At 44.4% G+C, this 27,981-nt stretch overlaps 4 protein-coding genes and 2 non-coding genes across 19 annotated transcripts in view; 2 read left to right on the top strand and 4 right to left on the bottom strand.

The window, feature by feature from the left end:
- The window catches only part of SMG6 (SMG6 nonsense mediated mRNA decay factor), a 221,888-nt gene extending 220,875 nt beyond the window's left edge, over positions 1-1,013 (bottom strand). For both annotated transcript variants that reach the window (XM_067020989.1, XM_059046651.2), the window contains exon 1: positions 798-1,013. In XM_067020989.1, coding sequence (XP_066877090.1) covers positions 798-885 — 88 coding nt within the window. In that variant the 5' untranslated portion in view covers positions 886-1,013. The remainder of the gene's footprint in view (positions 1-797) is intronic.
- Positions 1,014-1,021: 8 nt separating this feature from the next.
- SRR (serine racemase) lies at positions 1,022-15,964 on the top strand. Of its 10 annotated transcripts, none has more exons than XM_067020998.1 (9): positions 1,103-1,176; positions 4,032-4,266; positions 10,461-10,632; positions 12,024-12,150; positions 12,340-12,443; positions 14,161-14,280; positions 14,414-14,488; positions 15,095-15,304; positions 15,637-15,964. In XM_067020998.1, the coding sequence occupies exons 2-9, from the start codon at positions 4,238-4,240 to the stop codon at positions 15,850-15,852; spliced, it is 1,053 nt and encodes a 350-aa protein (XP_066877099.1). In that variant the 5' UTR covers positions 1,103-1,176; positions 4,032-4,237; the 3' UTR covers positions 15,853-15,964. The 10 variants fall into 10 exon arrangements, with proteins under 10 accessions (XP_058902773.1, XP_066877099.1, XP_058902771.1 ...); XM_059046788.2 differs by having other exon boundaries at positions 1,104-1,176; positions 4,180-4,266; XM_059046787.2 differs by having other exon boundaries at positions 1,114-1,181; positions 3,746-4,266.
- Positions 14,520-26,221, bottom strand: TSR1 (TSR1 ribosome maturation factor). 2 transcript variants are annotated; one of them, XM_059046697.2, is made up of 15 exons: positions 24,801-26,221; positions 24,510-24,613; positions 23,972-24,191; positions 23,718-23,852; positions 22,921-23,345; positions 21,987-22,146; positions 21,396-21,553; positions 20,941-21,137; positions 20,011-20,173; positions 19,551-19,661; positions 18,676-18,808; positions 17,252-17,368; positions 16,692-16,832; positions 16,513-16,587; positions 14,520-16,385 (listed from the first exon to the last, which is right to left on the bottom strand). In XM_059046697.2, the coding sequence occupies exons 1-15, from the start codon at positions 24,895-24,897 to the stop codon at positions 16,207-16,209; spliced, it is 2,415 nt and encodes an 804-aa protein (XP_058902680.1). In that variant the 5' UTR covers positions 24,898-26,221; the 3' UTR covers positions 14,520-16,206. The 2 variants fall into 2 exon arrangements, with proteins under 2 accessions (XP_058902680.1, XP_066877096.1); XM_067020995.1 differs by having other exon boundaries at positions 24,141-24,191; positions 24,801-24,928.
- Positions 18,453-18,547, bottom strand: LOC131747165 (small nucleolar RNA SNORD91 family). The gene has a single exon (XR_009332794.1). It is a non-coding gene; the product is annotated as a small nucleolar RNA SNORD91 family (small nucleolar RNA).
- On the bottom strand, positions 19,315-19,409 carry LOC131747166 (small nucleolar RNA SNORD91 family). The gene has a single exon (XR_009332795.1). It is a non-coding gene; the product is annotated as a small nucleolar RNA SNORD91 family (small nucleolar RNA).
- The window catches only part of SGSM2 (small G protein signaling modulator 2), a 37,544-nt gene continuing 35,735 nt past the window's right edge, over positions 26,173-27,981 (top strand). The window contains exon 1 of one of the 3 annotated variants that reach the window (XM_059046847.2): positions 26,173-26,328. In XM_059046847.2, the coding sequence (XP_058902830.1) occupies positions 26,272-26,328 (57 nt within the window). In that variant the 5' untranslated portion in view covers positions 26,173-26,271. The remainder of the gene's footprint in view (positions 26,329-27,981) is intronic. The other 2 variants (XM_059046846.2, XM_067020991.1) reach the window with 2 other exon arrangements.

Genomic DNA, 27,981 nt, shown 5'->3' with positions numbered 1-27,981 from the left:
TACCACTTTCCAGAGAGGAGGGAGAAAACAACCTGAATAATCCAATGCACATGACCCATGAAAACCAATTTCACAGACTTCTGCCACAAGCCTGGAGGAGTATAACTACCATTCTACACAACTCCACTGCCTAACCAAAGAGAGGTGAGACACTAGAATCTTCCTTGGTGCTTTCCTGGTGTGGCTGGAAACTTTAATTTGCAAGTTGAACATTCTCCCTGATAAAAACTGCTCCCACACGTGCCAAAACCAAACCAGAGTAGAGTCAGCTCTCTGAGGTCGTGGATCCCTCCAGTGGCGCAGCCTTCAGAAGCCTGCCTTGGGGGGAAAAAGTTCAGCAAGAAGTCCCAAGCTGTTGAACCCTTCTCCTCGATGTTCCCAGCTCCTTCCAACGCTAAAGAAACGACGAGGCAGGCCTGCGGATGATTCCTCGGGGAACCATGCACACGGGGGGCCTCCACCAGACCCCGGAGCCCACTCCTTTCCGCGTCCCCTGACGGCTGGGAATCCTGTGAGAGGGCTGGGGCAATGGGGAACAGTCACCTTCGCTGTGAGGAAGGGGGCGGAGGCAGGAACCCTGGCTGCGCTCTCGCGGAGGGGCCGGAGCTGGCAGAGCCCGACCCCACACCGGCTCTCTGGCTGGTAGAGCGGGGAGGGACCGCCCTCGGCCCCCGCCCCCACTGTTGGGGGAAGGGGCGGAGGCTCTGGAGCGCCGCGAACTGAGCGGGGAGGAGGCAGAGGAGGAGAGGGAGGCGGGGCGGGCAGGCCCGGCCCAGGAGCTGGGCGGCGCGACTCACCTCTGCTCCCGGCCTGCGGAGCCAGAGTGGCCAGGATCCCTCGCAGCTCCGACGCGGAGATTCGGACACGCTCCAACCCCTCCGCCATCTTCGCGGCTGCTGCTACAGCTGCAGCTACTCCGCCAGCGCCGCGCGCAGCCAGGAAACCACGACGGACAGGCGGCGCGCGCGCTCACCCACCTCCCACCCTTTTCCCCGCCCCCTCCCGCTCCCCTCCCCAAACGACGGTGGCCGCACTGGGAGGAAAAACGCCGAACGCACGTTCGGTCGGGAAGAGGCGGGCCGCAAGCCTGGGCGGGGCAGGCGGGCGCCGCGCGTGCGCAGAGGTGTGGCCGGGAAGGTGCGCTGAGGCTGGAGTCGGAGGCGCGGCCCATGGGAGGTGAGGTGAGGTCTGGTCCGGCCGAGCCAGGCCAGGCAAGGCGGGCGTTCGCTGCGGTGGCTGCTCTTGCTGCCGTGGTGACCTTCGAGGACACCGGTACCAGCCTGGGGCTCGGGTTGACGGGGGCCTCCACCGTCTGGCCCTTTCCAGTCATCTTAGGCCAGGGTCTCCCGCCACAGGCCCGGACTACTGCCCCAGGCTTTTACTTTGCGACCTTCAAGATCTTGTAGGGTAGTTAGTATTATGCCCTTTTCTTTTCTTTCTTCCTTTCTTTCTTTTTTTTTTTAAGATGAGGAAACTGAATCCCAGAGAACCGTAGCCAATTGCCCAGGATGACACAATCGATAATTACCAGACTCAAAAGTCTTTTCCTTTATAGCAATCTACATCCCAAACTTCGTGACTTTTTTTTTTTTTTAATACAGTATAGATGGCTCTTGCTGAGGGAAGGGGTTGTGTGGAAATAAGTCAGGAGGTGTTATGAGTCGATTGGGGAATTTCTGTATCACTGTGGATTCTGGGAAAAATTACTTGACTTTCCTGGATCTCAGGTTGATTTTTTTTTTTTTTTTTTTCATCTTTAAAATGTAACTGGATCTGAAGACTGGTACTTTACGTGTTTGTTCATGAACCCCGTGTTCAGAACTGTGGCGGAACTCCCTCCTCTTGCAAGGCTGCTTCCCTCCACATCTTGCTCCTTCCCAGTCCCACTCAACCTGTTAGACCTCTACACCATCAAAGAATAGTTACCGATTTATTCCTTAGACTGGGCTTAAAAGATTTAAACAATCTCTGACAACTCATTCAATTCCTATTAGGTGGCAGACGCTTCGCCTCCAAGAAGTTCTCAACAGATGGAGAAAGTCAGTAGATAGCAAAAGAAGGGGAGTGATTGGAGTGGTCAGAGCAAATGGCAATCTTTAAAACAGATATGAAAGAAATAGGAAAAAAATGTTTAAAATTAATTTGTTTTCATAGTGAAATTGACGAGGACGTTGCAACAGTTTTTTTTAATGGAAAAATAATCTGAAGAAAACTTTCTTAGGAAAAACACCATTGCCAAATTAATACAGCAGTATCAGTGAGCTGCAGATGAGATATGCCAAAAGTTAAACCAGCTCAAAAAATTTTATGAGAACTCAGAGGGAAAATATAATAGATAGAAACTATTGAGAGGTAAAGGTATGAGATATGGAGAATGGACCCAGAAAACTAATATTCAAATATGAGTCCAGAAGGTGATAACAGAACTGACTGAGGAGGAGCAATAATCAAATATATAATAGAAGAAAATTTACTAAGTTGATGGAAAATTTGGATTTAAGACTTAAATTCAACCCTCAGATTTAAAGGGTTCATGAAATACCATGTAGAAATAAGTGAAAAGACAATCATATTTAGACCTGTATCACAATGAAAGCTGAGTTTAAAGAATTAATGTGCTGATTTATTCAAGATACATTGTTTAAAAAAGATACATTGTTAATTTTTTAAGCCAATTGCAGAACAAGATATGAGTATGGTTCTGAGTGCAACAAAACCATTTATTGCATATGTAAATTTCTATATAAATACATCAAAAAAGATGTAGAAGAATACATAGCAAACGTTGTTTTGCGGTACGCGGGCCTCTCCCGTTGCGGAGCACAGGCTCCAGACACGGAGGCTCCAGAAGCGCAGGCCCAGCGGGCACGGCTCACAAGCCCAGCGGGCACGGCTCACAAGCCCAGCGGGCACGGCTCACAAGCCCAGCCACTCCGGGGCATGTGGGATCCTCCCGGACCGGGGCACGAACTCGTGTCCCCTGTATCGGCAGGCGGACTCGCAACCACTGCGCCACCAGGGAAGCCCCATACTAAACTTTTTTTAATGGTTATCCTGGGAATTCCCTGGCAGTCCAGTGGTTAGGACTCCAAGCTCTCACTGCCAAGGGCCTGGGTTCGATCCCTGGTTGGGAACTAAGATCCCACAAGCTGCACAGCGTGCCCAAATAAATAAATAAATAAGTAAAAAGAATGAAAATTAATAAGCTACATATTCAATAAGGGTAGAAAAAGAAAATAAAAATAGAAAGAAGAAATAAGGGTAAAATCAGAAATAATAAAGGAAAAAGAACAGCACTTGATAAATTGAAGCACTCATTCTTCAGAAATAGACATTAAAATAGACACATTTCTGGCAAAAAATTTTGAAAATTCAAAAGACATCCTACCAAATGCTTCATAGGTAATGCAAACTTAGCTCATCAAATCTCTGATTTTCCCCTAAAATATTTTTCTTTGCCAGCCTTATATCTCAGTAAATTATACCACCATCTAAGTCGAAACCCAAGAGTTATCCTTGACACCTCCCTCTCCCTCAGTCTCCACATTCAATCCAATATCAGGATATGTCTCTTCTATATCTGTAGTGGTGACGTATGGAGTTCATCACCTCAACATTTTCACCTTCCTTTTCTCTTGAAAACTGTCCCTTACACTCACTCAGAAGTACTTTCTCTTTTCCTTTTTCTATTTCCTTTTTTCCTTTCCTGTTTTACTCCCTTCATTTGCTCCTATTTTTCCCTCAGGTGCAGAGATTTGAGGCAGTCCTGCTGTTCAGTTCACATTATCATCAACAAGGCCTTTATCATTTTATCTTTTTTTCCTTCATTCCAATTCCCAGTCATGTTACTTCCCTCTTCCTTCAGTAGCCACTCTAATGTGTTTGATACATGTCCTTGGATATACATGTATCTTTGAATAATATATAGTATTGTTTTGTATATGTATGTGTTTTAAATGTACATATTTGATATTGTGTTATAGAAATCATTGTTTCTGTTTCATGTTTCTGTAAATACTTCTATTGCATAGTATTGTCTTAAATGACCTCACACCCTTGGCCACTGGTCCTGGGCCTAGATGGGCCAATCAGAGTCCCTACCCAGAATTTTGTTAACTGAAACTAAGAAAAAAAAGAAAATCCCTCTCCAGTTTGGAAGCCGTAAAATGTAAAACACAGGAGCTGTCAGCAGCCATGTGTCCTGCCATGCGGAACCAGCTGGTCTGCAGTGAAAAGAATGAAGCCGACATGCAGAAAGCAGCAGAGGTGAGAAACAATGAGAAAGTCCTGGAAAATCTCAAAGTCCCTAGTTCCAGTTGTTCCTGATGTGCCATGTTCCTGCCCTTCCCATGGTTCAACTCTTCCTTGGATTCCGTGAGCCAGTAAATTCTCATCACCTCCCTCTTGTGACTAAGCCAGTTCAAATTGGGGTTCTATCACTCGTAACCAAGAGGTCTAACTAATTATAATCTCCAAAATGTATGTGCGTGTGTGTTTTTTAATTGTGGTAAAATACATGTAATGTGAAATATACCATCATGACCATTTTTAAGTGTACAGTTGAGTAGTGTTAAGTACATTCACATTGTTGTACAACCAATCTCCAGAACTCTTTTCATCTTGCAAAACTGAAACTATACCCATTGAACAGCAACTTCCCATTGCCCCCTCATCCCCACAGCCTCTTACAGTCACTGTTCTACTTTCTATGGATTTGACTACTCTAGGTACCTCACATAAGTGTAACCATATGGTATTTGTCTTTTGGTGACTAGCTTTTTCAATTGGCATAATATCCCCAGGATTCATCCATGTTATAGCACATGTCAGAATTTCCTTTTTTAAGGCTAAATAATATTTCATTGTATGTATATATCACATTTTGTTTATCCATTTATCTGTCACTGGATACGTGGGTTGCTTCCACCTTTTGGCTATTGCAAATAATGCTGCTGTGAACATAGGTGTACAAATATGTCTTTGAGACCCTCATTGAATTCTTTTGGGTATATAACCAGAAGTGGAATTGCTGGATCATATGGTAATACTGTTTAATTTTTTGAGGAACTACCACACTGTTTTCCACAGCAACTGCACCATTTTACATTTCTAACCAACAGTGCACAAGGACTCCGGTTTTTCTACATCCTGCCAACACCTGTTATTTTCCCATTTTGGGGTTTTTTTTAATAGTAGCCATCCTAATAGGCATAAGGTGGTATCTCGTGGTTTTGATTTGCATTTCTCTAATGATTAGTGATGTTGAGCATCTTTTTGTGTGCTTGTTGGCCCTTTGTATATCTTTTTTGGAGAAATATCTGTTTAAGTCCTTCACCCATTTTTCAATGGGTTTGTTTTTCCAAAATGTATCTTGAATGATTATTTTTTTCTACCTCCACGTTCACCATCCAAGCCCCCCTGTTGTTTTTCGTGTGGACAACTGTACTTCATAACTGGATACCCTGATTCCACTCTTATCTCTTTCCTTTTCATTCATTGCAATGTAGCAAGTGATTTTCTGTAAATATGGATTCTAACATGTCACTTACCTGCTCAGAATTCTCCAATGGCATTTAAAAAAAAAATTTATTGGAGTATAGTTGATTTACAATGTTGTGTTAGTTTCCACTGTACAGCAAAGTGAATCCTTTTTTAGATTCTTTCCCATATAGGTCATTACAGAGTATTGAGTAGCATTCTTTACTATACAGTAGGTCCTTATTAGTTATATGTCAGTCCCAATCTCCCGATTTATCCCTCCCTGCCCCCTCCCCTGGTAACCACAAGTCCAATGGCATATTATTGCTCTTTAAAAAAAAAATCCATGGACTTCCCTGGTGGTCCATTGGTTAAGATTCCACACTTCCACTGCCAGGGGTGTGGGTTCAATCCCTGGTCTGGGAAGTTCTCCATGCCATGAGGTGTGGCCAAAAAAAATTTCCATGAGTCATGGTCCCTTATGATCTAGACTCTGCCAACTTCAGTCTCCTTATCTTTTATCACATTTCCCATTGATCACATTTTCAGATACATTGACCTTTTAATTCCTGGAAAATGCCAATCTCTTTCCCTCCTTAAAGCCTTCACATAATATTCCCTCTACCTGAAACACTTTCCCCACTACTCTGTCCATTCATCTTTTAGGTCATAATTTAATTTTACTTCTCAAGAAAAAAAAAACTATTCACAAAATAATAAAAATTCACTTCTACATAAAGGGTCTTCATTGACCTCCTTCACTGATCTAAATAAGGCCTCCCACTATAGTATCCTATCATAATACACTTCCCTAAGTTAACACATCAGTGTTTGTAAATACATATTTAATTGGATTATTTGTTAGACACCTCTCCAATACATTGTAATCTTTATGAGAGGAGGAACAAGTCTACTTTTCTAATACTATATCCTCAGATCAAACAGTATCTTGACACAGAAGGTGCTCAGATGGTGCTCAAATTTGTTGAATGAATGACTACCACAGATATGAAAAAATACTTAGAAATATTAATATGTACAGCTTTATACTAATACATTTTAAATTAAGTGATTTTACAAAAAAAATTACTGAAATTAATTCAGGAAGAGATGGCAAATCCATATAAACCAGTAACTATGAAGTCATTGAAAAAGTTATGAGAGGTACATTTTTAAGGTAAAGGCAAATTATCTTCATTTGCAGATAGCATGATTGTTTAGAGAATAAACTGTAAAACTATTAGATCTAACAAGATAATCTGGTAAAGTATCCTATTACATGATAAATATACAAAAATTATTAGCTTTCATATACATCATCAGTAAGCAGTTTAAAAATGCCTTATCTCAAAAGCAACAAAAATATACATAAATTTAATCAGATCTATACAGGGCATAACTAAATTATGATAACTTTACTGAGAAACCTAAAACAAAAAGACTTTACTAGGGCTTCCCTGGTGGCACAGTGGTTAAGAATCCGCCTGCCAATGCAGGGGACACGGGTTCAAGCCCTGGTCTGGGAAGATCCCACATGCTGCGGAGCAACTAAGCCTGTGTGCCACAACTACTAAGCCTGCGCTCTAGAGCCCTCGAGCCACAACTACTGAGCCCACGCGCCACAGCTACTGAAGCCCGTGTGCCTAGAGCCCATGCTCCACAACAACAGAAGCCACTGCGATGAGAAGCCCATGCACCGCAACGAAGAGTAGCCCCCGCTCGCCACAACTAGAGAAAAGCCACGTGCAGCAACGAAAACCCAATGCAGCCAAAAATAAATAAATAAACAAAAATTTGTTAAAAAAAGAATCCATTTTTAAGAAAAGACTTTACTAAATTAAAAGACACCCATGTTAATGGATGGGGAGACTCAATATTTTTAAATGTCAGTCATGCCCCCAATTCATTTGTAGATTGTACAGTGGAATTTCTGGCAACCTTGGTAAAGGCTTTCTGAAATTCATTTGGAAGAATTGGTGTGTGAGAAAAGCCAATAAATTTTAGAAAGAGAAATCAGGGAAGAACGTATTAATACAATGAACAAATGGGAAAGGAATTGGCAGTCTGATCAATGGAACAAAATACTAAATCCACAAAAGCCCCAAGCATTAATAGATATTTAATTTTTTATAAATGTTTTTCAAAGGAAAGGATTCAGTCAGTAAATGGTATGTTGAAGATTCACAAAAGAATTGGTGGCCAGGGGCCTCCCTGGTGGCGCAGTGGTTGAGAATCTGCCTGCTAACACAGGGGACACAGGTTCGAGGCCTGGTCTGGGAGGATCCCACATGCCACGGAGCAACTGGGCCCGTGAGCCACAACTACTGAGCCTGCGCGTCTCGAGCCTGTGGTCCGCAACGAGAGAGGCCGCGATGGTGAGAGGCCCACGCACCGCGATGAAGGGTGGCCCCCGCTTGCTGCAACTAAAAAAGCCCTCGCACAGAAACGAAGACCCAACACAGCCAAAAATAAATAAATAAATAAATAAATAAATAAATATTAAAGGCAAAGAAGAGGGGAAATTGTAGAGAGTAAGGATCTAGCTTTTTTAAAAAAAAATTAGTGGCCAGTAAGTATACAGAAAAAATGTTCAGGGACTTTCCTGGTGGCGCAGTGATTAAGAATCCGCCTGCCAATGCAGGGGACGCGGGTTTGATCCCTGGTCCGGGAAGATCCCACATGCCGCGGAGCAACTAAGCCCATGTGTTGCAACTACTGAGCCTGTGCTCCAAAACCCATGAGCCACAACTACTGAAGCCCACATGCCTAGAGCCCGTGCTCCGCAACAAGAGAAGCCACCGCAATGAGAGAAAGCCCAAGTGCAGCAACGAAGATCCAACGCAGCCATAAATAAATAAATTTATATATATATATATATAAGAATGGATAAACAAGGTCCTACAGCACAGAGAACTATGTATGCTAAATATCCTGTGATAAACCATAATGGAAAAGAATATGAAAAAGAATGTATGTATATGTATAGCTGAATCGCTTTGCTATACAGCAGAAATTAACATTGTAAATCAACCTTCAATAAAACAAAAAGTTCAGTCACTAGTAGTTAAAGAAATGTAAACTACTAGACATACTTCATTAAATTGACAGATAAAAATGATACAGTAAGGGTGAAGGAAAATAGTCATTCCTTAGAATGTGCTGTTGGAGTATAAATTGATATAATCTATAACTCTTCTGGAGATCAGTTTGGCAGTGGTATCAAAAGCCTTAGAAGTGTGTATGCCTTTTAATGTAAAATACCACTGGTGGAATCTACTCAAAGCATGTATAGAGATAAACAGAGATCTTGCAACAAGGCTGTTCATTACATCATTATTTATCATAGCCAAAAAAAAAAAAGGAAATCTAAATGTTCAACAACAGAGTTATCTAAAACTATGGTATTTTTGTAAAAAGAAGTACTAGTAAGTCATTTCACTAGAAATCACAGTGATTTCCCTGGCAGTCCAATGGTTAAGACTTTGCCTTCCAATGCAGGGGATGCGGGTTCAATCCCTGGTTGGGGAGCTAAGATACCACATACCTCGCGGCCAAAAAAAACAAAACATAAAAAACAGAAGCAATATTATAAACAAATTCAATAAAGACTTTAAAAAATGTTCCACATCAAATAAAATAAAAATTAAAAGTCACATAAATATATCTATTGATAAGCAAAGATTCATAGATATATTGTCTGAAAAAAGCAAGTTAACAAACCTGTCAAAAAAGTTTTGTCTGCATATGTATGTGGGCCTGGAAAGAGAGACAACACAGGTTCAGTAGCAATTGTCTTTGGAGAGGAAAGCAGATTAAATTGTTTTTCTATTGAACATACATTACCTTTGTTAATAAGGAAAAATAAAGAGAAAACTCATGTTTAAACACTACAGTAAAAATAGTAAAAAGTGTAAGCATAATACAGTTACTGAAAATTATAATTATGAAAACTTTGAAGAATGAGCCAAATGGAAAAGGAGTAAAAATGTTATTTATGGTTTGATTTTAACTGTCATATATGTATATTGAAAAAAACAGAAGGAAACATAGTGAACATAATTTATTAAGATGGTAGGATTGTAGGGAATTTTTCCCCTTGGTAAATTGTGAAATATTTTTTTAAAATAAAAAGTTGTAGCAGATTTTGAACCCAGTTTATTCAAGCTTCACAATCATGAAAATGTAGAGACCAGTGGCAGTGCCAAGAGATGGATGGTAGGGGTGAGGGCTGAGCTTTAAGCCTTCAATAATCATCACTAGTTATCTCCTATGAGGTTTCATCAGAGCAAACTTATACACCAAGAAACTTAGCTTCAAGAGAAGTTCCCGGGCTTCCCTGGTGGCGCAGTGGTTGAGAATCCGCCTGCCGATGCAGAGAACACGGGTTCGTGCCCGGGTCCGGGAAGATCCCACATGCCGCGGAGCGGCCGGGCCCGTGAGCCATGGCCGCTGAGCCTGCGCGTCCGGAGCCTGTGCTCTGCAACGGGAGAGGCCACGACAGTGAGAGGCCCGCGTACCAAAAAAAAAAAAAAAAAAAGAGAAGTTCCCTTATGCAGAGATTCTGGACCCCAGTAATGGAGACAGTCCCCACATTAACACCACAGGCCCTGAGTCTATTTTCCTATGTTATGCATGTTTCTTTTTTTTTTCCTAAAGATTTTTGTTTGGTTGTTTTTTGGGTTTTTTGTTTGTTTGTTTTAGTTTAAGGTTCACAGCAAAATTGATGGGAACAGAAATTTGCCATATACTCCCGGCCCCCACACATGTATAGCTTCCCCCATTATCAGCATACCCCACCAGAGTGGTATATTTGTTACAACTGAACCTACATTGACATGCCATTAGCACCAAAGTCCATAGTTTACATTATGGTTCATTCTTGGTGGTGTACATTCCATGGGTCTGTGTTATGCATTTTCAAAATCTTCTTTAAACACATTGTCTAGGTTTGCTTTGACCCCTCTCTTATTCCTGGGTTTCAGAACCATGTGTGATCAGTACTGCATCTCCTTTGCTGATGTTGAAAAAGCACATGTCAACATTCGAGATTTTATCCACCTCACACCAGTGCTAACAAGCTCCATTTTGAATCAAGTAACAGGGCGCAATCTTTTCTTCAAATGTGAACTCTTCCAGAAAACTGGATCTTTTAAGGTAACAATCCCTTTTGATAGTGTATCATGTTTCTTTTCAAGCCACTTTGATTCTCTTGACCACCCAGTGAGGTAGGTACAGTTAATATCTTTTTACAGCTAAAGAGAGGGTTGTAGAAATTTTCCTTTGCTCAAGTCCTGGCTAGTTAGTAGCATGGCATTGACAGGAGCCACTTTTACACAATCTCAAAATTCCGTATAATTAAGGTGATCACGTATAATTTACTATCCAAACTAGGGCACGTTCGAGAATGAAAAGGGGGAACTTCTAACGATTAAACCGAGACCACGGACATCAACCTGGACATGTGTGGTCACCCTGTATGTAGCCAAGCTTAGGCATTCACTTAGTCAACTTACTGTTTGTTTATACCTTATTAGGAATGTAAACGATCTAACCCTAGCTCAACCCTCATATAACAGGATTTCTACAAAATACGTCAGTGCCTCTCCTATGCATATAGATTTCTGTGCTGACTTGTTACCAGAATTTTCTGACCGTTAGTTGAACTTTAAGATCCATTCAGGTAAAAATCTGAAAAGCTGCATTTTGCACTGTGCCTAACAGGTATTGTTAGTACCCACTGAGTGGTAGCTTTAGGATTTCAGGAATTTACCTTTTTCCATACCCATTAACTGAGAACTTTTATTTTAAACAAAAACTTCTCCATTCTCTTTTGCCCTTTGCTTCTGCCACGGCTCATTTTTCATTCATCACACATCAAGCACTTATTTTCACTAACCATACTAGGCGTATGTACACTAGGCCTCGCCCTGTATCCATACTTGAAGGGGAAGACAAAATAGGTTGATGACAAGTGTCTTAAAAGAGATACAAACAAGGGCAATGGAAACGAATGAAGTACCTAATTTTGCCTGGGAGAACAAGGAGGTTGCACCAGGTGTTGTTTGATCCAAGTTTTATAGGATGAGTACTTTTAGCCAGATCAGGGAGTGGGGGAAAAGAACTACAGGTAGACGCATCAGCGTGCCAAGAGGTACAAGAGCTGTGAGCTAACCTGGTAGGATGGAAACTAGAGGCAATTTAGGATGGCTACAACGGTAGAGGTAGATATGTTTAGAAAGGCTGCAGCTTGTAAGGGATTTGTACTTTTCTTACAAAAATAGGCAATCAATGAAAAAGGTAACGTTTGTTTTTTAAAAGCTCAACTTTCCTAATCTAGTGGAACTATTAGATGAGAATAATCCTTGAGGCAGGATGAGCTGAGATTTGGTGATACCAAGTTGAGAAATGAGGCCTCACCAAGGTAGTGGCCAAGATGAACATGAGAGATTTAGGAGATAGACTCAATAAGACTTAGTCATGGAGTGGATGTGCAGTATTGGAAGAGAAAAATGTAAAAAACCGAATTCACCGTTCCTCTTTTCCAGATTCGTGGTGCCCTTAACGCGATCAGAGGCTTGATTTCTGCCACTTCAGAAGAGAAGCCCAAAGCTGTTGTTACTCACAGCAGTGGAAACCATGGTCAGGCTCTCTCCTATGCTGCCAAATTGCAAGGTACTTGATTAATTTCACAGGGTACTGGGTAGGCTCATCAGAGAGGACTGGAAAAGTAGCCTTAACTTTCAGTGAGGTTGGTGATAGCTGTGGGAATAAATTTCCAAGTCCCTGATTACAAGCAAACTGAACATAAATTTCTATCCTAAATTCTGATTTGTACTAACTAAACATGCTTCTCCCTCCCAGGGATTCCTGCTTATATTGTAGTGCCCGAAACAGCTCCCACCTGTAAAAAATTGGCGATACAAGGCTATGGAGCCTCTATAGTATACAGTGAACAAAGCGACGAGGTAAGGAAGAGAGCAATGTTCAGTACCATCTTAACAGCTTTCATAGTAAAATGAAACTTCTCTTCCTACCTTACTGGCTGCAGCTTGTCTCCTTTGTTGTTTCTCTTAGTGTTGGCACGCACGACCTTTTCTCTACCTACTCACTCAGATGATCTCATTAGTCTCATAGTTTAAAATATCACGTACACTCTAACTCCAGCCCTGAACTTTGCTCTTAACCAGGACTTGTACATTCCCACTTGGGTGCCTTAAAAGGCATCTCAGGGCTTCCCTGGTGGCGCAGTGGTTGAGAGTCCGCCTGCCGATGCAGGGGACGCGGGTTCGTGCCCCGGTCCGGGAAGATCCCACGTGCCGCGAAGCGGCTGGGCCCATGAGCCATGGCCGCTGAGCCTGCGCGTCCGGAGCCTGTGCTCCGCAACGGGAGAGGCCACAGCAGTGAGAGGCCCGCGTACCACAAAAAAAAAAAAAAAAAAAAAAAAAAAAAAAGAAAGGCATCTCAGCCTTACTGTCTAAAACCAAACTCCTCATCTTAATACTGTTCCACCTCCAGTCTTCCCCATCTCAGTAAATGGCAACTTTTATCCTTCATTATCCTCAAAACATGGAGTCATCTTTGATAACTCTGATACCCCACATCCAAATCTTCGTCCTACTTTCAAAACATTTCCGTAATCCAGCTTTTTTAAAATTAATTAATTTATTTTTGGCCGAGTTGGGTCTTTGTTGCTGTGCGCGGGCTTTCTCTAGTTGCGGCGAGTGGGGGCTACTCTTTGTTGAGGTGTGCAGGCTTCTCATTGCAGTGGCTTCTCTTGTTGTGGAGCACGGGCTCTAGGCGCGTGGGCTTCAGTAGTTGTGGCTCACAGGCTCCAGAGAGCAGGCTCAGTAGTTGTGGTGCACTGGCTTAGTTGCTCTGCAGCATGTGGGATCTTCCCAGACCAGGGCTCGAACCCGTGTCCCCTGCATTGGCAGGTGGATTCTTAACCACTGCACCAGAAAAGCCCAATCCAACTACTTCTAACAGCCTCTACCTTCACCACCCTGATTCAAACCAATGTCAGTCCTCACCTAGATTCAGTAGCCTCCTAATTGGTCTCTGCTTCCACCCTTGCCCCACGAGTCTTGTTTCCAAAAGAGCAACCAGAGCTATCCATATAGTAAGTCAGAATTTGTCTGTCGGCCCCAAATCCTCCAGTGGTTCCCCATCTCATACACAGTGGAAACCAAAGTTCTTGCAATCATCTATGGCCCAGATGAACCGGCCCATTTCTGTTTTTCTGACTTCATCTCCCACTATTACTCTCCTCCAAACACTCCACACCAACCACACTTAGTTTCTCAGAAAGCCAAGCACTCCTCTCTGTCGTCTTTGTACTTGCTGTTACTCTTTCCCTGGAATGTTCTGGAGATACACAGGACTTGTTCAAATCTATTAAAATGTCACTTTACCAGTGGCCCTTCCCGAGCACCCTATATAAAATAAATTCATTTTTCTCCAAAGCATTTAGACATACCATGTATTTACTTATATCCCACCCCTCCTCACCATATTAGAACATAACTCCACTGAGTGCAGACTGTTTTGTTCAGTTATATCCCCAGTGCCAAAACAAATTCTGAAAAAAGTAGATGGCAAATAAAGTGTTAAATGATTGAATCTAACTTGTTGGGAACTCTATTAAATACAAATAAAGTAAACTAAATTAAGGTACTCTTTCAGTCCAGAGAAAATGTTACAAAAAGAATTGTGGAAGAAACAGAAGGCATCATGGTACATCCCAACCAGGAGCCTGCAGTGATAGCTGGGCAAGGGACAATCGCCATGGAAGTCCTAAACCAGGTAAAAGCTTAGTTAGTTCTTGTTTAGCTACTTACTGGTAATGCTGTTTGGCCGTAGAACCAATTATTTTATATGTACGTATAAAACTGGCCATTAACAGACCTATTTATACTTTATATTCTTTTCATTAAAGGTTCCCTTGGTAGATGCACTGGTGGTACCTGTTGGAGGAGGAGGAATGGTTGCTGGAATAGCAATTACAGTTAAGGTAAGAAAACAGCTTCTGGAGGACTCCCCACTTCAGGCACAGAAGAGTTTATTTTACATCATGGTACATTGTGAATACTTGCTCAACATTCCCCCAGATTGCCATTCCTTCTCATCATCCCTTGGCACTTGAGATAGAAGGCCCTTCTCTTCATCACTACCCTTTTATTTTTTTGGCCGCGCAGCATGCGGAATCCTAGTTCCCAGTGACTGAACCCGCGCCCCCTGCAGTGGCAACGTGGAGTCTTAAGCACTGGACCGCCAGGGAAGCCCCTCACTACCCTTTTCTTAATGAAAACTTTACAGCACAAAAGCCATTACAATGAGTGTCACCCTCACAGTCCTCTGAGTTCCGTCTCACCAATCTACTATCCAAGTCAGTGGCTGGCTACTCTTTTCCCAAGTTACCAGCAGAACCAGCTGTGATCTAGGTGACCGAGGCCAGAGTGGAAAACAATTTCAAGTGCTTAAAGGCCTTATTGCTATTACATCGATTAAAAGAAAGCCTCTTGGGCAGAAATATGTTAACTGTACTAATCATTTTACTGCAAGCATGCAGGCAAAATGCTGTGGCTAGTTGTAAGCTATCTAATATTCCTCTTCCTAGGCTCTGAGACCTAGTGTCAAGGTATATGCTGCTGAACCCTTGAATGCAAATGACTGCTACCAGTCCAAACTGAAAGGGGAACTGACCCCCAATCCCTATCCTCCAGAAACCATAGCAGATGGTGTCAGATCCAGCATTGGCTTAAACACCTGGCCTATTATAAGGGACCTCGTGGATGACGTCTTCACTGTCACAGAGGATGAAATTAAGGTGAGGCCCCAAGAGGAAAGGAAATAACAGAACAATGGAGCAACTTCTTAGGCAAAAAACCCTCCTGTTGTAAGTAGCAACTCACCCACTATGGACTCAACTAGGTGATTTCATGACACGTAGGAGGGTGCCCTAGATGTATTAAGACCGTAGAAGCAGAGTTAGAATGAAAAAAGCCCTGCCCTTCATTGGCAAGCACAAACATATAGCAATAGGAAAATTCAGACGGGGCATGTTATATCCCCATCTGGCCTTTAATTATAAAGGCCAACCAACTAGGCTCTTTCCCCTTTTCCCATTTCACTAATGCTTACTCCCTTCTATACCAACAGTATGCAACCCAGCTGGTGTGGGAGAAGATGAAATTGCTTATTGAACCTACAGCTGGTGTTGGAGTGGCCGCTGTGCTGTCTCAGCATTTTCAAACGGTTTCCGCAGAAGTGAAGAACATCTGTATTGTGCTCAGTGGTGGAAATGTAGACTTAACTTCCCTAACTTGGGTGAAGCAGGCTGAAAAGCCAGCTCTTCAGCAATCTGTTTCTGTTTAATATGTGCAAAAGGAAGAAAAGGGATTCAGTTGTCCAGACACTTGGAAATTTTGTCTCCCGGTCATTGTCAACTTCCTATCTTCCCCTCTTAAAAGAGCTTTCAAAATCCTAATGGAGAATGTATATTTCAGTAAGTTTTAATAGTTTTTTGGACTAAGTTGCAACAGAAAAACATCCATACGTAACTGAGATACCTTGTCAAGGCCAAGAAAAGTCTTCTGCTAAAAGGAGCAGGAGACCTTGGAGACCTTAACTAGGCTTAAGTAGAAAACATAAACTGCCCAATCACAACCTACAGGCTCCCAACCCTAGAGTGCTAACCAGTAGCAATGAGACAGAATCCCACTGAATCCATTATTCCACGTCCATTTCAGGCACTGTTGAAGAAATCTCACTTTTCACCCAACGTACTGGTTCTGGTACATATGGATCATAAGTCCATTTGGGGAAAACCCTTTTATAGAGGTTCATCAGTACTGTGTCCTGAGATTTTAGCTTCCCATCAAAACTGCACTTCATGTGGCCGTGAGTACCTACAAAGAAAACAGCACGAGTTGGTCAAACTTAATAGGAAATTTTAAAGCAGTGGTCTAACCCAATAGTCATTTAGTAGCACTGGGGAAATCTACAGACAAGATCCTAAATCCCACGTTCTCTTACCTAAAGGCTCCTTGATGTGTCCCCTACGGCCCCACTTTGTTCTCAGTTCCACCGGTTTAAACCACAGCACATCCTCTTAGAATCAAACACACAGAAGACCAAGAGGAAACATTTATCCATAGTATATAAACCCAACCTTCATCCCACAAAGGCAATTGGACCCCATCCGTCACGCCTACCTCTGTTGAAAAACATGTAACGCACCACTGCCGTCTTAGTAAAAACTTTGAAAGGATGACCACTCAGAACAGCTCTCTTGATGACCATTCTGTCCGGATCCACTGACAATAGATGGCCTGTGGCAATGAGGCTGTGCATTCCTAAGGGGCAAAAGCAGAGCAGCAGGAGTCCATAGGTCAAAGCCTTCATTTACTGTCCAGTCCATTTAAAGACCTATGTGAGATCTTAGGGAAACAAAATAGGGGTGTACTATGCTGCCCTTCTTGGGTTCATGGCAAAGATCACTAAGTGATATTCCTGCTGAGCCTATCCTCAGAACCCACCCTAAATATAGCACTCTGAACAGCCTCTACCAATTTAGCTACGGTTTGCAAGCAAGATAAAACCCCATTTGTCATCCTTGCCTCAGACCCAATATGAGGCTGAGATTGGAATATTTTGAAAATCATCATTACCTTTTTTGTGCCATATGGCCCCCAAATTTAAATACAGAAAGCAGTTAATCTTATTGAGGACCCACAGGCCTATCAGCCTATTCACCTCTGTGAACTCAACCTACCATTGCTGTTCTGTTTGAAAAGCAGCACAGATGCAGGAGGAAAAGTGATAGGGGCATATACTGTCACCACCAGAGCCAAGTCAGCAGTCAGGAATCTCTGAAATTTATGTTTGTCCGCTGCCATAAAGGTTAAAAAAAATAAAAACAAAAAAATATTTTGAGAAACAATAGGTAATCCAGAGGCCTGTGAAAACCGGTATCACTGCAACTCTTAAACCTAAGGCAACTAGTGTTTCTTTATCCCACTAATTCTCCAAACATTTTCTGGCCTCAATACAACTGAAAGATACAACCCAATCCTATCAGTGATTTTTCAACTGGAGGCAGAATCTTGGAGCTTAAACTATATTTTGGGGTTGGAAAAAGTTCTCCAGGTGATTCTGATACACATCACCCCTACCTCATTTGAGAATCAGTGCTTTACAAAAAAACACTTCACTAATTCAACAGCTCTTAGTCTTGAGCAAGGATTGGCAAACATTTTCTGTAAATGGGCAGATAGTAAATATTTTAGGCTTTGTGGCCATATAGTCTCTGTTCCAACTACTCAGCTCTCACCGTAGCACAAAAACAGCCACAGACATTTTTAAAAAATTAAACAAGAACGCACAACTGTATTCCAACAAAACTTTACTTAACAAAACAAGCAGTGGGACAGGTTTGGCCAAGGGCCAAACTTTACTAATCTCTTCTTGGGGACCATCTAGATCTTGTCTTTACTTTCAACGAAACCCTTTTTTAATACAGTATTAACCCTTTTTAATACTGAATGTTATAGGGAAACAAAATATTTTAAGGGAAAGAGAAATTAATTCTTCATTTAGACAGCATGGCTGGTGAGAAAAGAAATTATCCAGAGCATCCATTAATGCTGCCTTTAACACCTTCCTCCAGCCATTGCTGAGAGTTGAGAGTGCAGGTAATGTTCAGAAGCCCCCAAGCTAATGCAAACATCTTCCCATTCCTAATACGTAAGAGCACGATCATTTTTTGTCATAGAAGTATTCCGGGTCACCACTCTTTAAAGTCTCATGCAGTCTCAACATCTCAGAAGCCACACACTCTGCTTTATCCAAATGAGGGCCACCCCTAGCCTTCACCCACACGGCCACTGGCACAACGGATGCCAAGGGTTCCATGACACATCATCTCTAGAAAGCAGCCAACTCCTATCCAAAATCTCCTCTGCAGCAAATACTCATGGCAGAGAAGCCTCAGCACCACACAGAGGTTGCATCACTGGGATGCTTCAGACAGGTTCAGACACTTTGAATGGAAACATCATTGGCTCCTAAACCGGAGTACTGAAAATACCTCTAAGAGACTGAGAGTTTGGAATGGTATATTCTGCACCTCTCCCCAAATCTCAGTCCCCTAAAAGACAGTAAGACGGACAAGAACCCAGAAGCTTCCCTGCTGCTTACCTGCAGTGTGCTGAGAGAATAAAGGTGAGGCTCGGAAGCGCCTGAATCCACAGTGGAAGATCAGCTCCTCTTTAGCTTTCACAGGTTCAGTGTTGCCAGGGTGCCGGCTCACCACCATATTAAGTACTGACATCTGGGGACCAAATAGGAAAACATAACTTCCTATCAGGAATAGAATAGCCTAACCTGCAAGAAGGCAAACCAAACCAGCAGATTAGATTCACTCTAAGAACTGACAATACTAATTTATGGTGGAGTGTAGATGAAGAGACACAAATTCACCTTTTACCTTCACCAACAACGGGCATTCAAATCGAAAATATGCTGGTTTTCAGAGCTTTCATGTCCCTGCTACACTAGGTGACCTTCCCATGTCTAACATGCAAAAGCTCAACATCTGCCACAAAATCAGTGCCTACAAGTCACTCACTCATCACACACCTCTAAACCACACTCATTCAAGACCCTTCTTGCCTCAGCCCTTACTCACAGTGACCAAAAGGCCAGAGCTCTCACATACACCCCAACCTACATGACTGCTGGCCATCAAGAGAAAAAAGATCTATACCCTGGCACTAACCCTGTTTATTTTCATGGATGCCAACCCCTTGTTAAAGTGTGACCTGACAAACGTACTTATCTCAGAGAAGTCTCAGAACCACACAGAGATCACGTCACTGAGATGTATCAGACAGGTTCAGACATGTTGGGTAAAACCATCATCGACTTCTCTGTCATCCTCTCTGACTTCTAGTCATAAAGGCAGAATTTTGCATCCCAATGAGCAAAATGTCAGTCACATAAAACTTCAGACTGCCAGACAAAACTGGTTGGAAAGTGTCAGAACTCCCATTTTCCACAAGACACTAACTCACCTTCTGTTCATGAGGTAGTAAAGAAAATGCAATCAAGGGTGCACCTCGCTTGAAGTGCTCAACCACTGAGACAGGGACTTCAGAGACATGAAGTGTGACATACCAGCCAACCTGCCAGAAGAAAGCAGAAAACAATCATGCAATTACCCTTAAGGTCTCACTAATGATGAAGCATTTCTCCAAATATGTTAAAAAGTCTCTCAGACTACCATCAAGCCAATCCTCACCCTTCAAGACTGCCTTTCACAGATGCCTCAACTACCTAGATTAAGCTTTTTCAGTTAACATCTCTGATACCTCTTTGTTCCCAATATCACTCTTACCGGTGACTCAGTAGCTCCTCTAATTCAGCTGTAGGCAGCACAAAACTAATTAAGGTACTCACGCCAACAGAAGGAGTGGAGGGGGCACCTTGGCAAACGAAAACAAATTATAGGGATGCACAAAAAAAGGCAGATACCTCAGCTCCTTCAGCCTCTTTTTCTTCAATCTCTTTAAAGATGCGTCTCCTAGTATTAATAAAGTTCTGAAACTGAAAGATCCGAGCATAATCTCGAGGGAGGTTTTCCTTAGGATCCCATGGAGATGTCCGGAAGCTCTTGAGGCCTCTGTATTTCTGAAATCTAGAATACAGTGGATATTTTAAATAAATCAATAGTGAAATTTATATGGTGCTACTTAACCGTTTCACTCAACTCACTTCTAAAATGGCTAAGGCTTAAAAAGAAGAAAAATAAACCAAAAAAACAAAAACAATTTTTTTTTAATTTTTGAAAAATAAATAAAGTAAATAAACAAAATGTCTAAGGCTTTAGCTTAAAAGAACTCACTATCTCTCAAAATAACCTAACAGCTTAAATCAGAACCACACTCCCAAACAGTCTGAAGCAAGTATTTCAGCACCAAACCCCAGCTTCTTAAAAGTATTTACAGTGGCTCCCTGGTGCATATCAGGGAGTGGCTCTTTAACCTGACTAGCAACGTCCTCAATAAAAGCCTTATCTCTCTAATATCCAGCATAAACTCTCTGGACTCACCTTTAGAGCAAACAGGATTATCTACATCTTCATTCTTTTATTCTCACTGTTCTACCCAAACTTCCCCAAATCTCCAAATGTGATATACTTTGAGTCTTAGCTCCAAAGGAAGCATTTGCTAATTAATCACAGCATTTCCTTCAGTAATGTACTGTAACGTTATTAGTCTGTACTACACAGTCTAGAATATGAACATTGTTTCCCGTATGTCTGTCTTACCTTCCCATATAGTATTAGCCCTTCAGGAGCAAGAACAATGTATTTTTCTTCTTTTACATCACAATGACATAGTTCTGAGCCACGTTAAGTTTTAAATAAAAACATACTGATTGATCTTAGACTTGTTGACTAACCGAATTCTAGCAGCCACGTCACGGGGGGTATCTACTTCATCTGGAAACATCTCTTCCAGTCTTTCTTGTTTATATTTCTCCAGCATTTTTTCCTCAGCCTCTTCATCCACCTTCTCATCATACAGATCATCAGGCACGGACTCTCCTATAGTCACAGTTTCACATTCCTCCTCTTCTTCCTTTTCACTACCCTCATCCTGTAGAACGAAGGATTACAATTACAGAGGAAACCCACATCTCTACCCTAAAGGCCACCGAGCTAAAATAATTCTACTAGATACCTAGTCCAAACCAATATCAATTCTAATAGAGACTAAGTTATAAAACAAAGTCTCATTCCCGGCAACAAAGTCATTCCTAAGAAACTGACCACACATACCCCTTAAGGTCAGGAACGCACCTTGCCTTGCATTTGGGGCTGTACACAGAAGTTGCCCAAGGGCCCATTTCCTTACCTGAGATTCCTCTTCCATAAAATCCTCACGTTCTATATCATCATACTCATCTCCTTCCCCGCCACTTTCGCCATCCTCATCCAAAATCCATTCGGCTTGATAACTGGATGTTCCTTTGGGAACCTTCTTTACTACCTTGGAAGTTTCCTTCAGTAAGTCTGTAAAAGCCCAAATGAGTTAAGTAAATTATATACCTCCTCCCCTCCCCTATTACTTTGGGCATTCTCACATGGGCAAGATATTACATATCGCTACCAATACCAGGAACTCTGGCAGGCACTAAAAATAGAACAGACTACTTTCCAATTTAATTCAGCTGCCTCAGAACTAGCAATACTTACACAGCTAAATACGTCCTATAATAAATCAGAAGTTGTTTATCTGTTCATTAGGAAACAATAACGTAAGTAACTTTGAGAAACGAAGTAAAGCTGTGTCCAGTGTTTGCTTAGTGAAAACATACAGCCTTTGGAGGCGAGAGAAGACTTCCAAATACTTCCTCATCCTACTCTACCTTACAAGGTCCTCACTGTGAGCAGCTAGACAAAACCCACAATTCTAGGCCAGAATTGCAAGTTTGCCAATACCAACCATTTGCTGCACTCAGCTCCTCCTCCGTGGGCCAGGTCTGTTCCCCCTCCATTGGATCTGGGATAACCTCTGTTTGCAAAGATTCTTGTCTGTCAGGGTCTGCCTTCATTAGGACCTTCAGATCTTCCTCCATATCAGCTACAGCATCTGTAGCACAAATCTGAAAACCCAAACAGTTGATGGTCAATTAAATATTAGCAAAAAATCTACTAAGTCGAACATCATAACCAGAAAGATCTAGAAATAACATAGTCCTCAAATAGAAGAATAGAAAGTGAAAACTTGCCAGAATTTTTCAAATGGTTCTATTTCCTACCATTCTAGGTCTATACCTCTGCTTGGCTCTTGAGACCTTTCATAATCTGGTCTCATGCCTACCTTCTTATTACTACCTTACTCCCATCAATTTGTTATCTTCAGAGTTCAAAGAAACCCTTTGATCCATCACTTTGCCTAGGTTCATGTTGTCTTTATTTGCTAGGATATTCTTCCATCTCTTTTCAACTCATAAATCACGTCCATCCTTCTCAACACCTAGCTCAAGTCTGATCTCTTCTGTGAAGCTTGCCAGTCTTCTTTCTCAACTTCCACTGCAGGTGTGCACCTCAACCACGCTTTCTCGATCTTTATTTCACAGGTCTTTGCCTTTTTTTTCTGACCTAATTAAGTTGCCTAAGGAAAGAGACTCCAACCTGTGTGCCTTCTATAAATTCAGAGCCAATTGCTATGCAAGGCATCTACAAAGTACTGGATAAGTATATGATATAGCAACTTATTTGTAGTTGACTACGGCCTTATTTCGAACTGGGCGTTACCTCCAGGGACTAGGATAGTTGTCCAAGTGTGCAAACAGACTACCCTCTCTGTAGTTGCCATCCTCTGCCAGCTTACACATGAATCTACAATACATACTTTTTAAGAACACCAATCTTACCTCCATTGCCATGCCTGGGTCCTCTGGGGATTTGATCACTCTAGGATTTAAAGGGAAAGGGTCCCTAGGGGCATCTATCTGTTTCATCTGGAAATCACCATGTCCAATGATATGCAGCAAGCTATTTACGTTCAGAGGCTGCCCACGAACATAGCCTGAGATCTTCAAGGTGCCCACCAAGTTATTCTCTTCACTAGGCACAAAGTCAGCAGCATGAGCAAACAGGTAGGCGTGCCGATCTCGAAAGGCAAGATGCCGTTGCTTTTGGTTAGCCAACTGCCTGAGCAGCATCCCTGCCTCCTGTTGAGTGTCTAACAGCAGGAGTTTGTTATCAGGAAAGCGCTTCTCCACTGCTTTACTTAGCTTCTTCCTGACATCTGTTTGTTTCTTCAGTGGGAGGCCCAAAACCCCCTGGACAGCTAATGCTGTGAACAAAAGAGAAAGGGTATCATGACTTGTTGCCTCACTATATGAAAATCCCCCCTGTGGCCCACAATCAAGCTAACAGTTCAGTTGTGAGCCCAGAGATCACTGGGAAACCCAACACTCCGCTACCATAAAGAAATTTCACAATAAAACCAAACTTCATATTCTTCTTCTTTCTCTGGGCAATGGGCAGTCCAGAAATAAAAAGACATCTTGATAGGTAACTTGTAAACAATGGACCAAGTTAAGGCCATACAGGTACAACCCTCCAGTAGTATCAAGCATCAGACATAGTGTCTGGCAAATTGTAAGTGCACCATACATGCTAATTCACTTCCTTCCTTGGCCTCCAATACTCCCAACTCACTTACTATAGGTGGGAAGGCCCTGAGCAAAGAGGCAGGAAAGGCAGTAATCCCCAGTGCTATCCCAGCCTTCTAGTGGATCAAGGAGGAAAAGGATGGTATCAGCCACTTTAGCCATGTCTAACACAGCATGCAGATCCCCTGGAAACAGAAGACAAAGTCAGTAGGAAGAGGTGGTTGACATTAGTACATTATACTAAAAAAATATTACCACTAATACGCAAAACACAGTGATAGAAAATATTGTTGTATGCTCTAACCTGGCCTTGCAGATGTAAAAAACCACCGATGTTTCAAGCGGGGGCATAACAGCGTAAAGCTATGGGTGCTTCCCCATTCATTCAAGTGTACTGTTCCAGTGTCCCTATCCTGAAGCAGTCGAAAGGCCTCTGGCAGGGAAATCCTGTTGTGCAGGGGAACCACCAGTACCTGATGAGGAGGGCCATCCTTGCTGCCGAGCTGTCTCTTTTCTGCCAAAACCTGAGGAAAGAAAGGATCAGAGAACATCTCAGTGTTTCAGTACTTTGTTTCGGTACTGCATTTCCACCAGTACAGATGCCCACCCCCACCCTCCAACCAGCATCTCTCTTGTAAAACGTGTCATGTATGCCAAGGAAGCGGGCAGGAGCTAGGAACAAAGAATGCTCTAGCGTGAGTCTGGGCCAGCACGCCTGACATGTGCTCTAGGGTTACTCTGTATCCCTGGCCCCTTCCCAGGATCACATTTTCTAGTTCGAGGCATTAACCGCCTAGAACGGTTGTGAAGCCACACCATTCCCCAATCCCCGGTCCTCTCACCGCCTCCTTCTTCTGTTTTCGGAGCTGACTGGCGCGATGCCTCTGGTCCACTTTGCTGAGATCTTTTCTCACCTTCTTGCTCAGGGTTTTCAGTGCTAGACGGCCTGGAGGGAGACCAGAAAGGGCTCTTGCGCAAGGCACTAGCAGGTCAAGAAAGGAGATCCCTCTCTGCCCTCCTCAGAGCCTTTGCGCGGGGTCCAGGCCGGAGTAGGTAGGAGCTCATTCTGGGCGTGAAGAAAAGCAGTTAATATCGATTAAACATCCCTTCTTCCTCCAACCCCACCTTCTTACCCTTGCCGTCCCGCTGCGCGGATCCCCGACCCCGATGCCGCCCGCCTTTATGAGCTTTATTCTGCTGCTTAAGCGGGCCAGAGCGATGAGCCGCCATGCTGCCGCTCACGTGCACCGATTCGGCACTACTTCCGGGCCGAACCAAGCGCTTCCGGTCCCCGCCTTGGGGGCGTGTCCTCGCCCGGCGGAGTAAGGCTTCTCTGTCCTCCCGCGAGGGTAATTTCCACCAGCTTCTGAGAGCACGGTGCCCGCGTCTCTACAAAACCTGCTCGTAAACTTTTCCCAGGCGGTGGTCCGCTGTTGCGGGCTTTCAAACGCCGGATGTAGACTCGAGGTTTGGGCTTTCAGTCTCGGAGAGCTGTTTTGCTCCCTTGTATTTTTATTTGTTGCGCTATCAGGTTGCATCACTTACGAAGAGTCTCCATTTGTGCGATAGAGGGCTAAGACCCTCCTGTCACCTAGCTTTGTGCACGCCGCTCCTCAGTTTGCAGCAGCAGGTGTTCTTTGTCACTTTGAGCAACCTTTTCTCGCTCTCAGTGCCCAGGTGGGGCTGCTTAAGTCTACAAGGCAAATCGTGCAGAAGGCGCTTGTCTCACTTCCACAGGTTCCGTACAAGCTCCTGCTGGTCCCAGTCACTTCAGTCTGCGCCCCCACCTCCCACGTGTGTGCGTGAAGGGCCAGACGGGACGTGGCGACCCCTCGGGGGAGGGACGGCTGACCGTGACTCTCGCGACCTTAGGGATAGCCGAGCCTCTGCAGACAGGGGCTGCTGCGCTCCCACTCCTCTTCCCAAAAGCTTTGCAACTGAGGGCGCCCGGCTGGCAGGGGTGTTTCGAGAAACGATGGCGCTCCGCGGCCTTTCTCCCAGTCGGGGGACTAACACTGGCTTCCTCGTGGCCAGACTCGAGACGTGGGGGCCCCGGCCCTTTCCGTCGGGAAGACGAGCGGGTAGGAATCAGGGGACGTCTAGCTGGATGGGGGCCAGCTTCGGCCCGAGAGACTCACCCCTCAGCCACGGGGTGCCGGGCGCGCCTCGCCTCCCCGCCCGGCACCGGGCGCGGCGGGCTGCTAGCTCTCACAATGCAGGTTCGCGCCCTCGGGGCTGGAGAGGGCGCGTTGCCATGACAACGGCCACCGAGGCGCGCGCCCGGGCTTGGTGCCCCCAGGCGCGCGCAGCCTTCCCCCTTCCCGACCTCCCCCCACCCCGTGGCTGAGCGCACCTCCGCCCCCGCCCCCGGCTGTGGGAAGGGGCCGGGCCAGCCTCCTGACGTCGGTGCGGGGCTCGGAAGATGGCTGCAGAGCCCAGCACCGGGCAGTGGCTGCGGCGGCGGCGGCGGCGGCGGGCGGGGAGCGCGGCGGGCGGGGGCTCCTCCTGGCGCTTGGGGCGCTGAGCCGAGAGGCGCGGAGGCAGCGAGGCGCGTGGGGGGCTTAGGCGGCCGCTGGGCACCACCTCCCCGTCAGCCGCCGCACGATGGGCAGCGCGGAGGACGCAGTCAAAGAGAAACTGCTGTGGAACGTGAAAAAGGAGGTAAAGTCGGGGTACGGACCCCCGGGCGCTCGCGTCCCTGTCTGCAAGGCCCAAGGGGCAGAAAGATCTGCGCCCATTCCGGGGCGCGGGCGCTTGCTGGCCTTGGGCGGGGGCGGGGTCCTGGACTGGTTTGCGGTTCCCGCCCCACTCCCGGATCAGGGGGCAGCTCTCCTCGGCCCCAGGGGCTAGGCCGGCGCTTCAGGGTTAGTTTGCTCTGCGATCCCCAGCTCCCCGCCCTGTGAAGGCGGCAGCTCTGGGAGACCGAGGTCGGGGGAGGGGTGGCGGCAATTTCTGGAGAACCCGAGCTGCCCATTCATTGCCCGCGCCGCCTGAGGAGGGGGCGGGGCCCCTCGCGGGCCTCCTAGAGCGCTAAACGGGTGACTTGGGGGCTTAGCTCAGGTTTGCCCTACACCCCATTCAGTTATCTTTCTGGGAACCGAGTCTCGGCTGCAGGAGGGTTCGCCGCACACCTCACTGCTTCTCACTCCACGCCCACCTCCCTACCCAGAGGCCAGGGGGTGTTTTGAGAAGGGTTTTTAAGACTCAAGATTATTTTCCTCTTTTGAGGAGTCCCCCCGCCCACGTCAGAAAGAGAAAAAGTCCTTCTCTGTACTAATGTCCTTTACTTTGACCCTGCCCTAAAAGCCATTTCAATTTCATGGTGGTGTGGGGGGGGTGTCCATATGACTCACCAGCAATCAAGAGCTGGAGAGTTCAAATCCACAGAGTGGATTAGAATGGATAAGGCCTCTGGATGGAGCCACGAACTCCTCCCACCTACCTTTGTGTCTGCCAGATGTGTAAACTCAGTGAGGGCAGGACACCCATCCGTTTTGTCCAGAACTCTGTATCCGCGTAGGCGCTCAGTGACTATTTGGTAAATAAATCTGCTGATCTTGGTGACTGCAAAGTCTGATGGGAATGCATAAACTTTGGGATAGTCTGGACCAGCTCTTTGTGACCTTTTTTTTTAAAAGGTTTTTTTTTTTTTTAAAAAAGCAGATATTCATTTTTTTTTTGAGCAGATATTCTTTTTTTAATTATTATTTATTTATTTATTTTTGGCTGTGTTGGGTCTTCATTTCTGTGCGAGGGCTTTCTCCAGTTGTGGCAAGTGGGCGCCACTCTTCATCGTGGTGCATGGGCCTCTCACTGTTGTGGCCTCTCTTGTTGCGGAGCACAGGCTCCAGACACGCAGGCTCAGCAGTTGTGGCTCACGGGCCCAGTTGCTCCGCGGCATGTGGGATCTTCCCAGACCAGGGCTCGAACCCGTGTCCCCTGCCTCGGCAGGTCAGCCACTGCGCCACCAGGGAAGCCCTCTTTGTGACCTTGAATAAGTTAATTAACCTCTCTGAGTCTCAATTTCTTCATCTCTAAAATAAGGATAGTGATAGTCACCTCATATATAAAAGTTTACCATATTGGTTCCTTTATCCTTCTCTAGAGTTTCAGGACTGGAGAAGACTGGGTTCTTATAAAATTCTGGAAGCCTCTAGATCTTCTCCCGCATTAATTATGGCCTGGCTATTGTGCCCTAACTTTTGTTTCCTTCCCTTCTGTTGGCAAAGAAGTAGTTGAAGCCATCACCTTTCCAACTGTGTGTGAGAAGCTCTGTTGTGCCTTTGCTGTGAAGTGGCCAAGTGAGAGTTTTTT

The sequence above is a fragment of the Kogia breviceps genome, chromosome 19 (genome assembly GCF_026419965.1).
Source record: "Kogia breviceps isolate mKogBre1 chromosome 19, mKogBre1 haplotype 1, whole genome shotgun sequence".
Lineage (NCBI taxonomy): Eukaryota > Metazoa > Chordata > Mammalia > Artiodactyla > Physeteridae > Kogia > Kogia breviceps.
Note: the sequence above shows the minus strand (reverse complement) of the source record. Positions and strands in the feature narration are given on the sequence as shown.

Excerpts from the sequence above, each read along its gene's own strand:
- SRR (XM_067020998.1), top strand. The coding sequence starts at position 4,238 with ATGAAGCCGACATGCAGAAAGCAGCAGAG. Across the intron at positions 10,633-12,023 it reads AGAAAACTGGATCTTTTAAG|ATTCGTGGTGCCCTTAACGC; the intron begins GTAACAATCCCT and ends CCTCTTTTCCAG. Across the intron at positions 12,444-14,160 it reads ACAGTGAACAAAGCGACGAG|TCCAGAGAAAATGTTACAAA; the intron begins GTAAGGAAGAGA and ends GTACTCTTTCAG.
- TSR1 (XM_059046697.2), bottom strand. The coding sequence starts at position 24,897 with ATGGCGGCTCATCGCTCTGGCCCGCTTAAGCAGCAGAATAAAGCTCAT. Across the intron at positions 24,614-24,800 it reads CGCGCAGCGGGACGGCAAGG|GCCGTCTAGCACTGAAAACC; the intron begins GTAAGAAGGTGG and ends GTCTCCCTCCAG. Across the intron at positions 16,833-17,251 it reads TTTCAAACAGAACAGCAATG|GAATGCACAGCCTCATTGCC; the intron begins GTAGGTTGAGTT and ends TTTGCCCCTTAG.